The 11,692-nt window shown below is 45.6% G+C and overlaps 1 protein-coding gene across 1 annotated transcript; it reads left to right on the top strand.

Annotated features, from left to right (window-relative positions):
* The first annotated feature begins 1,746 nt into the window (after nucleotides 1-1,746).
* LOC124677539 lies at nucleotides 1,747-3,937 on the top strand. The gene is made up of 2 exons (XM_047213527.1): nucleotides 1,747-2,839; nucleotides 3,567-3,937. The coding sequence occupies exons 1-2, from the start codon at nucleotides 1,789-1,791 to the stop codon at nucleotides 3,779-3,781; spliced, it is 1,266 nt and encodes a 421-aa protein (XP_047069483.1). The 5' UTR covers nucleotides 1,747-1,788; the 3' UTR covers nucleotides 3,782-3,937.
* Nucleotides 3,938-11,692: the final 7,755 nt, after the last annotated feature.

Raw genomic sequence — 11,692 nt, 5'->3', positions numbered from 1 at the left:
GTTCTTCGTCTTCTTGCCTTGTTCATCAAGTATCTTTCTTCGGAACCGACGTAGCGGCCCTCCTTCATCGGTGGATGATCTTCATGGGCCCCTGGTTGGGCTGTAAGAGGTAACATAATATGGGTTACCCGAAGGGTAATGCCCACATCACTGACGCATAATGACCGGGCTGTCCGCGGAGACGCAAACCTGACCCAAATATGCGCCTCAAATACGTGTCTGCGGACGCTGCACGGATGCGCCGAGTGTCCGCTCACGTCTGGCGGACGTTTCGTCGGGCCTGTCTAGCATCGACCCATGCTCGATGCGTCTCAGGCGCGTCAGTACTGGCGCCGAGACGTCTCTTCGGCAGTCTGCGGCATGTTAATAGCGATGCCTCGCGTGCCGAGTGGCCGCCACCCACCTCTGCGCACGAAGTAATGGCGACGCCACGCGTGCCGCGCCCCTTGCCTGCCACCGGCATACATAAAGAGGGGCGCGCGCATCTCATCTCCTCCCACACAAAACCCTAGCCGCCGCACAGACCTCCACCTAGCGCCGCCGCCGCACAACCTCTAGCGCAGCGCCGCCTCCACACAGCCCTCCGCCTTTGCTATGAGCAGCGCCGGGCGCGGCCAGGCTACTGCGCCACCACCTCCGACTCCATCTCCCCCGGTCGAGAGCTCCGACGAGGAGTTGGAGGATGACGAAAGCATGGACAACGTCCTCGACGCGGACATGGATGCGAAGTTCATGGATGATGCGTAGCAGGAAGCAGATGAGGAGCAGGCGGCTCACACGGCGTTCGAGGCCGAGATGGAATGCCGCAGGGAGATGGCCGCCGCAAGGGACGACTCCTCCGACTTCGATTGGTCCTCTGATGACCCTGATGAGCCTACCTGGAGGAGAGAGCGTTAGTCAACTCTTTCGAGATGCTCAAGAAAGACCGAGGATGCCGCAAACAAGGGGATGCGGTGGCGCCTGTTAGAGGACGTGGCGGCTCACCGAGCTCTAGTGGCCGCATGGCGGGTGCCGGACAAGCAAAGGAGGGAGGGACGCAACGACGGGATCGGACCGTCGGGCAGCAAATAGCCTAGGGCTTGTTTCTCCTTTAGTTTCCTTTAGTTTGTAGTACATTGTGCTTTTTTATTTGGTGAATGAAAAATATTATTAAAAAAAGAATCGTATCGCTAGGAATACACAGATGCAAATAGATACGCAATTAAAATATGTCCGCGTGACAGATGCAAATGAGGCACGTGAACTATTTTTGAACGTTTGATATGCGTCTCCGTTGGAGATGGCCTAAGAGAAAGAAACAGAGCAGGATAGAGCCCCGTTCGCCGCCGCCCACCGCTTTGGGGGTTCCGAGCAGAAGACCAATCCGGGGTTTCCTGTTTTAACTTCTCCCCGCTCCCGCACGGCCGCACCCGAAATACAGAGCAGCAAATTCCCCGGGCGCGGCTGCAAATCCAATCGCTCCTCGTCTCGCCGCAAATCCACGCCAAACTGGTCTCCGACTTGTCAAATCCAGTTAAATTCACATCCATGGCGGCGCTCTCCACCGTCTCCGTGCGCCCCTCCACCGTGATGGACCCAACAAACGCCGACGCCGGCGACCCCGCGAGCTCCACCTCCGCGGGCGCCGGCTATCCCGAACGGGTCCTGCTCAACAAGACGGCGCGTATCTCGGCCGACCGGAACGCGACCACCGCAGCGTGCCGCACGCGGGATGGCCAGGCCGTCGCGGTGTCCTTCTGGCTCGCCGACCCGCCGGACGTCTCCCACTTCTCCGTCCACTGCCCGGGCATGGAAGAGGGCGACTTCTCCAAGCCGCCGCCCTACATCATCTCCGCCGAGGGAGCGTTCGTGCTCTTCCGCGTCACCCTCGAGGGGTCCGACCACCACTTGGTCTACTCCGCCTGCGGAAACCCCACCACCGGCAAGAAGAAGAACAAGCCGTCGCTCCACCTCCTTCCGGACCCGAAGCCCGCGGTCGAGGCGTTTGAAAGCCAGCAGTTCGGTCTCATGCCCCTCGGCGACGAGCACTACGCCGTGGCCTTCCTCGATCACCGATGGGACTCCCGTGGCAATGCCTGGGCGTACCGCGCATACGTCTTCTCGTCCAAAACCAAGGCTTGGAAGAGAAGCAGGGATGCCTCGCTGCACTTGTCGGAGTCCGATCGGCTACTATTCGACAGACACGCCAGCTCCAAGCAGATCGCGGTGGGAGCAAGCTCGCTGGGCTGGGTTGATCTCATGCGTGGGATTATTCTTCTTTCCAATCTATTCGACGGCGAGCCCCCCGTCATCACATACATCCCGTTACCTGCAGAAAAGGTTTGCATTACAGATAAGCACGGCTACCCCCACTATGCCCCGGAGTACTTCTGCGACGTCGTCTGCTGCGATGATCTCATCAGCTTTGTCGAGATAGACTTCGAAGATCCTGGCTGCAGGGCCAACGGCAAAGCTTGGAAGGCCACCACATGGCACCGGAAAGTCTCTTGGGATGATTGGCGCAAGCATGCCACAGTTGACGTTGCTGACATCTCGGTTGACCCAAGATACTCTGCTCTGTTATTCCCTAACTTGTTGTTGGATGACGAGAAACAAGAACTGGAACTGAAGAATCTGTTTTTCCTTAACCCCACCCTCGGTGTGAGCGGCAACGATGATCTTCTTTACATGCTGGCCAAGGTGGACGAGGGAGATGACGCGGCATGGGTAGCTGCCGTTGACATGAAACATGCGGCTCTGCAGGCACTTGCCGCGGTATCTACCAAGGATTCAAATGCCATTCCGATGTACCGTGAATGCGCCTTCCCCAGTTACTACATCAACAACATCTCATCATCAGGTATGGCAACTCTACTGCTTTAATTTCTCCTCATGTAGGCATGTGATTTACCATCAATATCCTTTAGGCTATATGTTGTTTGTTGGCACTCCTTTATTTGAACCCGTATACTTTGAACTCTTCGCTGTGTGTTAGCTATGTGGGCTTTCTTAGGAGAATTTACGATTTGGTATTGACATCGATTGTTTACATTAGAAATGTTTAGCTACTATAAGTGTATAGATGAATATGGGTACCAAATATATGCTGGCGTATGTTTTATGGAATTTTCTGTTTTTTCTCCTGAATAACACAATATATGACGATGAAATTTTATATGTCAACATAGACATAGTGCTAGAATATTAATTAAGTAATTCAGATTTTTTGGTACACCGAGAATAAACATACAATTACGGGTGCATGTACTTAGAAAAGCCTCTTAGCCCTTGTCGTAATTAATGTGTTTACGTGTCTGGAACGAGAGACAATTTTTATCCATTATTTATGATCACCCCATGTGCCGTCTATATATTTTTTTTATGTATTGTTATTTTTGTTTTATGTCCGTATGGCATGCTATGTCACTTGGGTTAGGAATTTAGGATCCTATGGGTTGTCAGAGGTCTCTAGGCATTTGGTTCAGGCCCTCTCCAATAAAATAATTCTCCCTTGAAATATCATATGCATCTCTTTCACATGCTTCATATGTAACTGACCCTTTCTAAACAAAAAATTTATTCAACAGACGTGGGAAATTTAGTTGAGAAGGATAAATCCGACAAATGGCAGCAAAGGGGACCCAATTTGGTTGACTCGGGAGGGAATCCACAGAAGAAGAAGAGGCAGAAGAAGAAGCATGCACGGCTTGTGGATCGCCCGGTGGAACATCCCTTTTTTCTCTATTTCATTGGCTGCGTAATTATTGCATTCATTGTGAAAGTGTTCTTCCACCTGTCTTGAATGTAATAGATTCAGGATCCTTCTCTCTTATCTGCAAAAGTAGTGGCTAACAAATGCATATTCTAACAGCTGCTCTGAATATAAATTGTTCTGCAACGAGTGTATAATGACATGGTCAGGTTTCAGCTGAGGCTAAACTGAGAATATTCACATCAATATGACCCTTTGCAGATCAATGCTCGGAAACATACAACATGTTGAGATCATTACTTCAGTTGTCATCATCTCTTTGTTCCTGTATTGGATCATTAAGTTTCATTCTTGTCTCACATATAATGTCCAGTCCAGGGCTTCATGTTACGAGGTTCACCTTTGTTTGTTTTGCTACACCTTTTTGGTCAACTTTTTCTAGTTTTATTTCTTCAAAACATGTACACATGTTTGCTTTCACAAGCTGCAAATTACGCTTAATACTCTCACGGCATGCAGCTGTTAATCTATGGACCTTATCGCTGTAGCTACGTCCACGGGCTGCTGCTGCCGGTACCGTACTTACAGAGTATTTGTTTTAGCCAGAGTTTTGCCCCGTAGCTTGGCTTTCGATGCCGAGGTTGAGCAGCAGTTTTCTACCATCTTTTGTTTCAGTCAAATCCTTGTTTCCTTAGCTTTGTTTTGTGGTGAAACTGGTTGGATGCTGTGTATTTCCGTTATGTGATGTAATGCAAATGGGAAGAAATTCCCAGTTGGAAAAAATTGCAGAGCAAGGAACAAAATAGTTGCAGAGCATGGAGGAAAGATAGCTAAAGGGATTCGGTTCTGTTCTAACAACGGTATGGCTAAATCCAGTATTTTTTCCGTACATTTGAATGAAATGGAACAATATTCCCAGTTTCAACTGTACATGTATTTGACCCAGGTGTGGTGGCCATGAAAGAATTTAACTATTATCTTACTTTTTTGTCTGAATTGCAGAGCAAGGAGGAATGAGTGCTTGAAGATGTTGTGGGATCTTCTACTGCCGTGATGGATGTGTAACTTGTTTTGGTCATCTGATTCAGACCTCTAGAAGTTAGATACTAGCTCCCACTTTGTCCTGAATGAGGGCACATTTTTGTACTTTTTGCATGAGTGACAACTTACCGTCATCAACATCTATGGACACATGTTGCCTGGTAGCTACTAGATCTTCAAGTCTCGGTCCCAGATGGATCTTATTGCCAGAAGTCGGAAACCAATAGCTGCCCCAATGAGTAGGAAATGTAGCAAACTGACTGCCACTGTAAAAATGTACTGCACCAGAGCTATCTTCAGGATGCTTGTGCAACTTTCCTGTTTCTTCCGTTCACTTTCTTCTTCGTCGTTTTCACTCTTTTCAGTTTCCTCCTGTACTTTTGTCTTTTTTGAGATGGATGTGTGTCCGAGAAAGAAAAAGGATGTGCTACCTCCGTTTTAAACCAAGTGTTGTAGTTTTCTGTATATATGAATAGTACAAATGCCCGTGCATTGCCACGGGAAAACACATTTTATTTCTGAATGCACATATATAATTAACAACTCACATATGAAAATTCAAATGAATAATAGTGGATTTCTAGGTGGGTTCATAGAGTAGCAAAGTATACAATAAAAAAGAGGACCGAATGCATCATAGAAGAACTTAACACATAGCCATAAGATGGAGGTATGCCGAGAGAAAATCTCTGAACCGATTCATACTGTGAATTTCTATAGCTCCTGTGAATTTCTATAGATTTCATGATTCATACTGGAATAGTGAGACTAAAATCAAGAACCCTATATTCAAGAATGTGAATGGAAGTATAGGTCTATAAGGGGCATACGAGGGTGATCAAAGTTGATGGCGGAAGGAAGAGCCGACAATGGAGGGGAAGCCACCGCGTCGCTGTCGAGATCGCTGCGTCCCTCACACCTTCTCTCTTTGATTTGAGCCTTCTAGTTCTCACTATGTCCGGTGACCAAGAAAGCTTAAAGAATGCCGTAAAGTGATCACTTAAACCTCATACCGATTTGCCATGTTCAAAAGGATAAGTTGCATTGGAATCGAGAAAGTTTCGTTCATAGTTACATAAAAGGAGTCAAAATAGTGGTTGCGGCGCGTCGAGGGACCTCTCTCTCGCGTGATCTCAATTTCAACTATTATATCTCAAGCTTTCAGAAAAAAGTATTATATCTCATAAGAAAGGAAAGTAATAAAAGAACCCAAGGCAAAGCAAGAAAAAAAATTAGGGAACGACCGATCCAGCTCGCTGCGCACGAGCAGGCCAAACGGGCCCAGCCATTAAAGCCCATCTGTGACACAGCGAGTTGAAGGGATCCCTCAAAAAAAAAACTTCACTTACCGTTTCACTCTCGTCCACTTTTTGTTTGCGGGTCACTCGTCCACTCTCTCTGTTCCCCATTCTTCCACCATCTTCTATACTCTCGCCGACGCCGACCATCTCTCCCCACCGCCGGCGGCATGTCCACTCCCCTCTCTCCCCACGACTGGCCTCGACGACCTTGTAATTCCCACGGCTGCCACACACGGACCCGCTCTTCTCCGTGCGACCGAGTGCTTGCGGCCAACAGAGGCGGAGTGGCATTAGATGGCAGCACAGCGGAAGGATCTGGCTGTTCGTGCTCGCGCACGCCTCTCTATCCACATCTTCGTGGTGGACTTCGGGGAACTCCGATTCTGGCCGCGCGATTCGGCCTCGACGTCCTTACCTTCAGCAAAGAGACCTTCACTGACAAGGTACTGCTTTCCCCTTAACTGAAAGGGGAAAATTTGATCTAGGCGCCTGCCTGCGCTGGTGTGTGAATGACTCCCTTCTTGTCCGCATCGCAGCCCAGAGCAGAAGCCGAAGCTGATCGCCGAGTGCCAGGCGGCGGACGCCGTGGTGCTCACCTACGCATGCGTCAGGCTCTCCACGCTCGAGAGGCTCAGCACCTGCTCGCTCCCAGAGCTCAGGCGTATCCAGGTAATCAATATTCTTGCACTCTATTTTTTGGTTATGTGTCATTGCAGGTCTGGGTTCAGTCACGATTCGTTATTAGGTAGGTTGCCTGTGCTTATGATTTGTGCTCTTCAATGTTTCAGCTGAAGGCGCCCGTGATCGTGGTGGGGTGTAAGCTCGACCTGAGGGACGACCAGCAGAACAGCCTCGAGCAGACCATGGCGCCCATCATGCAGTCCTTCCGTGAGATCAAGATCAAGACCTGCATCGAGTGCTCTGCGCTTCGCCAGATCGAGGTGAAAAAGACCCCCCTTGTTGGTCTCGGAATGTTTATACAGCTTCAATTTGTGTTGTTACCACACTTGATATGTTCACAGTGAAACTGGAATGCTCAAAATGCTGATTGACTCAGCTGCTCGGTGATACGTCCAAATTGCATCACTATTTTATATCATAATTTGCTGTTATTCATCGATATATTTCATATTGGGACACAATACTTATGTTATTTCATCTATTTTGCATGTTTCATCATTATTGGAGGATCGAACGCCGGAGCCCGGATTCTGCTGGAAAAAGCACCGTCGAACGCAATATTTCGGAAGATCAACTGTGGAAGGAAATTATACCAAAAATCCTATTCTTCAAGATGACGAAGGAAGCCGGAAGAAGGAGCCAGGAGGAGCCGAGGTGGGCCCACACCCTAGGGCGGCGCGGCCCAGGCCCCGCCGCGCCGCCACGTGGGTGGAGGGCCCACGACCCTTTCGCCTCCTTTTCTTCGCGAAATCCTTCGTCCCGAAAACCTAAGCGACCCCTTTCGCCTCCTTTTCTTCGCGAAATCCTTCGTCCCGAAAACCTAAGCCGAAGGGGTACCTCGCGAAGAGTTACAGCCGCCTCTCGCGGGGCGGAGAACACCAGAGAGAAAAGAGCTCTCCGGCGGCGGGGAATCCGCCGGGGAAATTCCCTCCGGGAGGGGGAAATCGACGCCATCGTCACCGTCATCAAGCTGGACATCATCGCCATCACCATCATCATCATCTCCACCGTCATCACCGCCATCTCCTCCGCAGCACCTCGTCACCGCCGTAGCAATTTGGGTTTGATCTTGATTGTTTGATAGGGGAAACTCTCCCGTATCGATCTCTACTTGTTGTTGATGCTATTGAGTGAAACCATTGAACCAAGTTTATGTTCAGATTGTTATTCATCATCATATCACCTCTGATCATGTTCCGTATGATGTCTCGTGAGTAGTTCGTTAAGTTCTTGAGGACATGGGTGAAGTCTAAATGTTAGTAGTGAACTATGGTTGAGTAATATTCAATGGTGTGATATTTAAGTTGTGGTGTTATTCTTCTAGTGGTGTCATGTGAACGTCGACTACATGACACTTCACCATTTATGGGCCTAGGGGAATGCATCTTGTATTCGTTTGCTAATTGCGGGGTTGCCGGAGTGACAGAAACCTGAACCCCCGTTGGTATATCGATGCAGGAGGGATCGCAGGATCTCAGAGTTTAAGGCTGTGGTTAGATTTATTCTTAATTACTTTCTTGTAGTTGCGGATGCTTGCAAGGGGTATAATCACAAGTATGTATTTAGTCCTAGGAAGGGCGGTACATTAGCATAGGTTCACCCACACAACACTTATCATAACAATGAAGATTATTTAGCCGTATGTAGTGAAAGCATTAGACTAAAATCCCGTGTGTCCTCGAGAACGTTTGGTCATTATAAGTAAACAAACCGGCTTGTCCTTTGTGCTAAAAAGGATTGGGCCACTCGCTGCAATTATTTCTCTCGCATTTTACTTACTCGTATTTATTTCATCCGTTACATCAAAACCCCCGAATACTTGTCCGTGAGCATTTACAAGTGAAACCTTCATCGAAACCGCTTGTCAACACCTTCTCGCTCCTCGTTGGGATCGACATTCTTACTTATCGAAGATACTACGATACACCCCCTATACTTGTGGGTCATCAAGACTATTTTCCGGCGCCGTTGCCGGGGAGCTAAGCGCTATTGGTAAGTGGGATTGGTAAGGAAAACCTTTACTCGTTGTGCTGATTTTATTTCTGCTCGCTCGCTATAAGTCATTATGGAGAGATCTTCTCTTCATTTTCTATTTGGGAAATCTACTACTACCGCAACGGTAGTGGATGAGGCGCCAGGTGAGGAAGTAATACCATATAAAATACCTACGAAAATTATTGAACATGTTATGGATAACCGCTATGAAGGGGATGGAACCGTCCATCCCGGTGATCATTTACTGTTTTTGCATGAATTATGCGGGTTATTCAAATGTGCAGGTATTGCTGTGGATGAAGTGAGGAAGAAATTATTCTCCTTATCGCTGTCCGGTAAGGCGGCGCATTGGTATAAATTACTCGGATAATGGGGATTCTCTTGAATGGAATGATATTGTGCCCCGGTTTTATTCTAAGTTCTATCCTCCAAGTGAAATTCATAAGGATCGGAATCGCATATATAATTTTTGGCCTCATGATGGAGAGAGTATTGCCCAAGCGTGGGGGAGATTGAAGTCTTTAATGCTCAAATGCCCCATTCATGAGCTTCCCGGTAATGTTATTATTGATAATTTCTATGCAAGACTTTCTTTTCAAGACAAGACCTTGCCGGATACTTCATGTTCTGGATCATTTACACGCAACAAAGAAGAGTTTAAAAGGGACCTTCTTGATCGAATCCAAGAAAATACTCGAAGGTTGGGAGAACGACAAAGATAGAGAATCGGTATAATTTATGATTATAAATGCATTGAAGCTTTTATGGATACCGATAAATTTCGTAATATGAGTGCTACATATGGTCTTGATTCTCAAGTCGCCGTAAATCTTTATAAAGCTTTTGCCTCTCATTATGAATTGCCAAAGAAGAATTTTGATAAGTATCATGAACCGTATAAAGATAAAATTGATTCATCTATTAATAAGTGTGTTGTAATTGAAACCGCTGATCGCGTTATTCCCGAAGCTTATATTGAAAAAACTCCTTTTCCTCGCTAAAATGAAAGAGTACTCGTTATAAATAGTGCAGTTCATAAAAGTGAAAAGAAACCCGTAGAACCCGAAGAACAAATAAAAGTTGAACTCCGTCGTTGCAATAGTTAAAGATCTTGTGACCGAAAATGTGGAGGATGGTCATATTATTTTCTGTGAAGATGCTTCTAATATTGTTTCACATCCTAATAAACCCAAACAAGCTAGTGTTCCTATGATGTCTGTTAAAATTGGTGATCATTGCTATTATGGATTATGTGATATTGGTGCAAGTGTTAGTGCTATTCCGTATGAGCTTTACACGGAGATTATGCACGAAATTGATTCTTGTGAACTTGAAGATATTGATGTGGTTATTCAGCTGGCTAATAGAGAAACTATTTCACCAATTGGTATTGTTCGAGATGTGGAAGTCTTATGCGGTAAGATTAAATATCCCGCCGACTTTTTGGTACTAGGTTCTCGTCGCTAGTGATTATTGTCCTATTATTTTTGGTAGACCTTTTCTAAATACTTGTGGAGCTATTATAGATTGCAAGAAAGAGAAAATTTTGACTAAATTTGCTGGTGAATCTTATGAGTTTAACTTCTCTAAATTTACTAAAACTCCTTATAAATCTGATTTGCCTAGTAATGATTTTAAAATGGAGCAATGTGCATCTATTGTTCTTGTTCCTAACAATCCTTTGCAGCAACATTTGGAGGATAGCGAGAGTGAAATTTTTAGGAAAGAAAGAGATGAACTTGAGGAAATTTTTCTTCGCCAACCTATTCTCAAGCATGATTTACCGGTGGAAGATTTGGGTACAACACCGCCACCAAAGGAAGATCCCGTTTTTGATTTAAAGCCTTTACCTGATAATCTTAAATATGCTCATATTGATGATAAGAAAATATATCCTGTTATTATTAGTTCTAAGCTTTCATAGTTTGAAGAAGAAAGGTTATTGGGAATATTGAAGAAACACCGAGGAGCTATTGGCTACACTCTTGATGATTTAAAGGGGATTTCTCCATCTATTTGCCAACATGCTATTAATATGGAAGATGATGCAAAGCCTCGTTGTTGAACCTCAACGTCGTCTAATTCCGAAGATGAAGGAAGTGGTAAGGAATGAGGTATTACGACTTCTTGAAGCCGGTATTATATATCCTATTGCCGATAGTAGATGGGTTAGTCCCGTGCATTGCGTTCCCAAGAAAGGAGGTATGACTGTTGTGCCTAATGATAATGATGAGCTCATTCCTCAAAGAGTAGTTGTAGGGTATAGAATGTGCATTGATTTTCGAAAAGTTAATAAGGTTACTAAGAAAGATCATTACCCTTTACCATTTATTGATCAAATGTTAGAAAGATTGTCTAAAAATACTCATTTTTGCTTTCTTGATGGATATTCTGGGTTTTCACAAATTGCTGTTAAAGCTAAAGATCAAGAGAAAACCACTTTTACTTGTCCCTATGGAACTTATGCTTATAGGCGTATGCCTTTTGGTTTATGTAATGCTCCCGCTACTTTTCAAAGATGCATGTCCGCTATTTTTCATGGTTTTTGTGAGAGTATTGTAGAGGTATTCATGGATGATTTTTCTGTCTATGGGAATTCATTTGATAGTTGTTTGCGAAATCTTGATAAAGTTTTACAGTAGATGTGAAGAAACTAATCTTGTTCTTAATTGGGAGAAATGCCACTTTATGGTTAATGAAGGAATTGTATTGGGACATAAAATTTCTGAAAGAGGTATTGAAGTTGATAGAGCTAAAGTTGAAGCAATTGAGAAGATGCCCTATCCGAGGGATGTTAAAGGTATTCGTAGTGTTCTTGGTCATGCTCGGGTTTTATAGGAGATTTATTAAAGATTTCTCCAAGATTTCAAAGCCTCTTACTAATCTCCTTCAAAAAGATGTACCATTTGTTTTTGATGATGATTGTAAGGAAGCTTTTGAAACTCTTAAGAAAGCCTTAACAACTCGCTCCTATAGTTGAACC

The sequence above is a fragment of the Lolium rigidum genome, chromosome 1 (assembly GCF_022539505.1).
Source record: "Lolium rigidum isolate FL_2022 chromosome 1, APGP_CSIRO_Lrig_0.1, whole genome shotgun sequence".
Lineage (NCBI taxonomy): Eukaryota > Viridiplantae > Streptophyta > Magnoliopsida > Poales > Poaceae > Lolium > Lolium rigidum.
This window is presented reverse-complemented; position numbering and strand designations above follow the sequence as displayed.

Coding starts and splice junctions, on each gene's coding strand:
- LOC124677539 (XM_047213527.1), top strand. CDS start 1,789: ATGGAAGAGGGCGACTTCTCCAAGCCGCCGCCCTACATCATCTCCGCC. Junction 2,840..3,566: donor CAACAACATCTCATCATCAG/GTATGGCAACTC, acceptor TTTATTCAACAG/ACGTGGGAAATTTAGTTGAG.